We start from the raw sequence: 5,890 nt of genomic DNA, 5'->3' as shown, positions 1-5,890 counted from the left end.
CATAGAATGGTTTAAAATCAGGAAAACTGTATGTCAGTATTGTATCCTTTCACCATATTTATTCATTCTCTGTGCTGAACAAATAATCTGGGAAGCTGGCCTCTCTGAAGAAGAAGGGGGTATGAGGGTTGGAGAAAGGCTTATTAACTAACAGGCTATTGCAATAGGTCAATGGCACAACTTTGCTTGCTGACCTTGAGGAGGACTTGGAGCACTTGCTTATGAAAATCAAAGACTGCAGCCTTCAGTATGGATGTAATTCGTTGGAAAGTCAACCCAAATTCTCACAGCAGCATGATGAACAGAAAAGATTGATGGCAAGGATTTCATTTTACTTGGATCCAGACTCAAAGCTCATGGACAGCAGTCAGGGGATCAAGGCTGCTGCACAAGCCCTCTTTAAAAAGGAAAGATGTCTCTTTCTGGCCTGGCGTGCAACTGACTCAAGTCATGTATTTTCAATCAGTTTATATGCACGTAAAGCCTGAACACTGAATAAGGAAGATCAAGGAGTATTTGACGCATTTGATTTATGGAATTAAGAATCTTGAAAGTACTATCAACTGCAAGAAGAAGAAAGAAATATCTGTCTTGGAAAAAGTACAGACAGAATGCTCCCTAGAAACACGAATGGCAAGGCTTTGTCTCATCCTTTGGACAGATTCTCAGGAGAGGCCAGTCCATGGAAAAGGACACCGTGCTTGGTGAAGTGGAGGGTTAATGAACAAGGAGACTCTCAGTGGATTGACCCAGTACCTGCTCAGACATCGCAATCGTTGGGAGGATGGTTCTGGACTGGGCCATGTTTAATTCTTTTATATATAGGGTTGCTGTGAGTCAGAACTGATTCAATGGCACCGGACCACAACAGCACAAAGAATCTCATGATCCTTTGCAAACCGATTCCAGTGTTGGTGTTATTGAGCTCTGGCAGACTTCTGATTGTCCTAGGCCAGCTCGGTAGCGTGCAGAGACCCCCTGGGGAGTAGCACATTAGGAACGGGTTCCCACCTTGGGTTTCAGTTCCCGCTGGTATGAGAACACCCCACCCATTTGATGAGAGTCCCACGTTTAAAGATACCTGTTCTCGCATACTCTCTGACCCCACCACCCAAGCCTCCTACTTCCTCTGCTGTTTGACTATAGACAGTGAACACTTCCTAGGACTGCAGACGCGATGGGCTGTTTGGGTTTGCTATACGATCTCCGTCACGATTCGTAAATACTCCAGATTGTATTTTATGGAGGAGAACAGATGGTGCAGTGGCTCATGGCTCAGCTCCTACCCAGAAGATTGGCAGTCCAAGCGTGCCAGTGCCTTGCTGGAGAAAGACATGCTGTTCTCCTCCCTTGGAAACCAGGCAGCGCAGTTCAACTCTGTCCTGTCGACTTACTTTGAATCAGTTGATTCAGCAGCAATGGGCTTGGTTTGGTGGCTTGGTACTTTATAGGCAATGGAAGGGGTCTTTAGAGTTAATTTTGACTACCTAGGAATGTGACTTTAAAACCAGACCCCTTTTACTCCTTCCAAAGGTGAGACTCCATGGAAACAGCATCGAGCGCTCTGTCCTTGTCCCAGCCATCTCAAAGTCAGAGTGGAAGTCACGGCTGGCTGACTGTTATAAGATGTCCTTTCAAATCGACAGTGGCCTTTCTACCATCATTTTCTGAAGGATGCAAAGCATTGCACCAGAACTTGGGAGCATCACGGAGGCTCTGGGACCTCAGGATGTAGTTAGTACTCAGGAGCTGTCAGTTAGTACTACAGTCAGCCATTTATATATCAATATCCAAGTGACATATCTTGTCTGTATCTTCTGCAGTTGGTCACCACAGCTGGGCGTTTTCTCAAAGACAGTTTTTACAATGAAGGCATCATGATTATGTGGGATCCAGCTATATACCATTCAGATATTCCAAAGGTAAGTCAGTTTCCAGGGGAAGTAGGGGTTGGGTCATCTGTTGGCCTACAGATTTTCCAGTCTTTGCTGACCCTATGGGGTGGGCTGTTTTAATTTGAGGCCACTCACCTCACTTACACTATCAGGTACAGAAGTATCTTTGTCCCCTGGTATCTGTTATAAATACTAGAGGTCTTTCTGTCCTCCACTTTGGATATGTTGTCAGGAGAGACTAGTCCCCGCAGAAGACTTTGAATGAGGTTGATTGACACAGCGGCTGCAACAATGGGCCCAGGCATAAGAATGGCGCAGGATCAGCGGTGTTGCATTCCTTTGTACATGGGGCCGCTATATACACGCCTCAATGGAACTTAACAATGATGACCACCATCGCAATAGCTATTCTCCCTGCCTCTGCCCTACTGCCAAGTACTTGTATCTCCAGTCCGGAATCTCCTAGAGTGGGTTGTGTTCACGAATGTCTACTCCCGATGAGCGTTGGCGACATTAGTCATGGCCACTTTTGGAATGATGAAGAGCACCTCGCTTTTGGGGGAATGGATTCTTCTCATTTCCTTGCCTTCCCACCATAACTCAAGGATGCAGAGAGACCTGCAGCTGTTCCCCCTTCACTGATGGAGAAACTGGGGTGGGGGATGGGGGTGGGGCAGGCATCACCGCCCTGGAAGACAGAGACCTGCAGCATCCCTCTCTCTGTCGCAAAGACAAGCTCCTCAGACCCTCTGCTGGGTCTTCACGCTCTTGGGGACGGCGCTGTCCCTGTTGGCTGTGGATGTCAGAAGGCTCCTCCTTCTCATGATGTTTCATTCTTGGCATTACCTGGGCTCACCAAGAAGCTGACAGGCTTGGTGGTCCTGTCACCCTCACTCCTTACACTCCAGTCTCCACAGTTTGTCCTGATCGTAGTGAGAACTCACGTTTGCTCGGGTCCAGTCAGGGCTCTGAATCCACAGAGAGGGCCACCCGTGGCCTGGTCTCTTCAGCTTTCCGAAGCAGAGGCGGGCTTAGCTGGGACCTGAGGCCCCTTTTGGCTTAGACGGCATTCTCGTATTCTGTGCCCGTGAAGTCTGCAGCTGTTCGGGGTCCCCACTCTGCTGTTGGAGATGTCTGGTGTGTGCTCTGAGGAAAGGGTTGTACCCTAGAACTTGGCCTTGTCTATCCACTCCCGGAGCTCCAGGATGGCTGGTTAAGGGGAGTGCTGTGTGTGCACCTTTCTCTCCCTGAAATGACCCTGCTCTTCTCTTCCAGTGGTACAAGCATCCAGACTACAATTTCTCCAGTAACTACAAGAGCTACCGCAGGCTGCATCCCGAGCAGCCCTTTTACATCCTCAGGCCGCAGATGCCCTGGGAGCTGTGGGATATTCTTCAAGAAATTTCCCCAGAGAAGATTCAGCCAAACCCCCCCTCCTCGGGGATGCTTGGTGAGTCCCCAGGTGCCGGAAGAGCATTGGTGTTGGGGTCTAGGCGGGCTTGCACGTACCAGGCCCTGGCGCGTGTGCTGGGCAATCGGAGACGCAGAGGCTCCTGAGGTCTTGCACTCCCCGGGGAAGTCTGCTGAGCTGGCCTGTTCCAAGGGCACTCAGAGTGGGACTCCCAGTAGTTAAGCAGCCCCTCTGAAGTTGGGGTCACGAGCTGCTGGACCCACCAGTGGAGTTGTGGGGTGCTAGGGTGCTTTGTCGGGCTGGACTCACCTCTGCTCTCTCCGCAGGCATCATGATCATGATGACGCTGTGTGACCAGGTGGATGTTTACGAGTTCCTCCCATCCAAGCGCAAGACTGATGTGTGCTACTACTTCCAGAAGTTCTTCGACAGCGCTTGCACGATGGGCGCCTACCACCCTCTCCTCTTCGAGAAGAACATGGTGAAGCACCTGAACGTGGGCACGGACGAGGACATTTACCTGCATGGGAAAGCCACCCTGCTGGGCTTAAAGAACCTGCACTGCTGAGCACTAGCCTGCAGACCAGGCTGCTCGCCTTTCTGTGCAGGGTACTTTCCAGTCGGTTCTCTCAGCAACCCTGAGCCTGGGAAGACCCTGAGCTGTCCCAGCCTGTGCTTTGCATTCTAGAGCCTTCTGTCAGCAGAGCTCTTGGGCTTCAGGAACCGGAGACCAAGGAACAAGGGCCAGCCTTCCCTGTATCCACAAAGAGGTGTGTGAGTCCAGCCTCACCACCACACCCATGTACACACACACAGACACATGCACACACGCACACTCTCTTTCCAGACTTCCAGACAGAGCCCGTCCTTTCGCACAGGTAGATGTGTACCTGTACACACCTGCAGGTAGATCCACCTTTTCCCGCCAGGGCTGCCAAAGCTCAGTTTTGTTTACCTCCTTGGATGATGATGAGGTTCTCTTATGCCAGCACTTTATATTGCTTGAAATCTGCACCTACATAGTGATTCCCTTTTCTAGAAAAATCCCCCCAACGAGCATTGCACCCAGTGCAGGGTGACTCTGGGGCAAGTGATACAAGGCTCAGGAAGCATGCTTGCTTTCCTCTGGAACCAAGGTGCTCCCAAGGCCATGGCTTGGGATTCATCTCAGCCAGTCAAGCTCTCTGTTCTTGGCAGGCTTGGCTGGTACTCAGCCTGGGTGCTTCTGAGCCCCCAGGGTCTTGCTAAGCCCAAAGGAGAAGAAAGTGGCCCCACAAGGCCATCTCCATCCTTAAGTTGTTCACAGTCTGGTGGGAGAGAATGAACTATTCAGATGGTTAGGACTCAGTGTGCTAGAGCAGAGGCGCTGACCGGGCAGCCGGGAGGCCCAGAGACCTTCACAGGGGGCAGTATAGACCTGGGTACATGTGGGTGGGCCTTGAGGACGAGGAGAATCAGGTAAAGCCGTTTTTGCCTGAGCCGTCTGGGTTGTTTTCCTTCCGGCCCTTGTCCCGGGGTTTGTTCTCTGTGGCCTGCCCAGAGTTACAGATGCAAGGTCTATTTTGAGGCACCTCGCTTACCCCGACATGAGGTAACAAAAGGTTGCCCCAAAGCACATACAGGTCAGCCCAAGCCAAAAACCTATTTCTCCTAGGTTTGGCCTAACCCCCTCCTACCAGCTGATTTGGCACATTGCACTCTGATTCTTCCTTTGAATGATTAATGGCTCCCCCAGACCTCGTCCTAATGGCCATCTTTTCTTTCCCTGTAAAAGAGTCTTAAAAAAAAAAAAGTCTGTTCCTCCCCATTACCTAATTATTCTAAAGCATTTTCCTCCTTACAAAGCATCCTGACCGTATTCCTTTGGTCCTTCTGTGGAAGGCCTCTCAGGGAGGGTGGTGGATTCCCTCTGGCTGAAAGGCATTCTCAGAGGTCAGACCCTTAAACAGCATAAGGGATTCCCCACTTGGGGCACAGGTGTATGCTATCAGAGGGCCATGCCCTCCACCGCCACCACCCTCAGGGGAGCAACCCCGTCCAAGACACCTCCACCTGCCTTGGCAGCAGCTGCCCACGTGTGGTTTTCACACTCCGTTGAGAAGTACACTGGACAGGTCTAGCCCCTGGCAAGCAATTAAACCACACAGTAAAGCTGTGGGGCCAGGATCGTAGACCAACCTTCTAACCTCCCAACCCCTGTGCTCAATGGGCCCCAAGGGGTGAGCTGCCCACCACTGGCTTGGGACTGGGCTCCTTGTTTATTGCCAAACCCTTGGCTCATGTAGGCAGTAGAAAGAGCACTGGACTGGGCATCCCAAGTTGACCCCCTGCTGGCCAGCTGTGCCGTTTTGACAGATGCTGCTCCCCAAGCTTCTGTTTCCACATCTGTAAGATGGAGGTGATGATTCTACCTCACGGGGGCTCTTGTGAGGATTGTCTGAACGTGCCTGCCTGGCTCTGTGCCTGACGCTGAGTAGGTGCTCAGTGCGTGCTGGTTCCATCTTTCCATGACTAAGGAGCACTCTGCTGCCAGGGTGACGGCCCTGTCTTCAGGAGTTAACAGTCCTACTGGGAGGTAACCACC

At 51.3% G+C, this 5,890-nt stretch overlaps 1 protein-coding gene across 3 annotated transcripts in view; it reads left to right on the top strand.

Annotated features, from left to right (window-relative positions):
- ST6GAL1 (ST6 beta-galactoside alpha-2,6-sialyltransferase 1) overlaps positions 1-5,146 on the top strand; it is a 120,079-nt gene extending 114,933 nt beyond the window's left edge. For all 3 annotated transcript variants that reach the window (XM_045296428.1, XM_045296427.1, XM_004713412.2), the window contains 3 exons: positions 1,824-1,922; positions 3,171-3,345; positions 3,633-5,146. In XM_045296428.1, the coding sequence (XP_045152363.1) occupies positions 1,824-1,922; positions 3,171-3,345; positions 3,633-3,874 (516 nt within the window). In that variant the 3' untranslated portion in view covers positions 3,875-5,146. The remainder of the gene's footprint in view (positions 1-1,823; positions 1,923-3,170; positions 3,346-3,632) is intronic.
- Positions 5,147-5,890: the final 744 nt, after the last annotated feature.

This window comes from Echinops telfairi, unplaced genomic scaffold, assembly GCF_000313985.2.
Source record: "Echinops telfairi isolate 266 unplaced genomic scaffold, ASM31398v2 ScPeMD7_7407;HRSCAF=8445, whole genome shotgun sequence".
Classification (NCBI taxonomy): Eukaryota; Metazoa; Chordata; class Mammalia; order Afrosoricida; family Tenrecidae; genus Echinops; species Echinops telfairi.
Note: the sequence above shows the minus strand (reverse complement) of the source record. Positions and strands in the feature narration are given on the sequence as shown.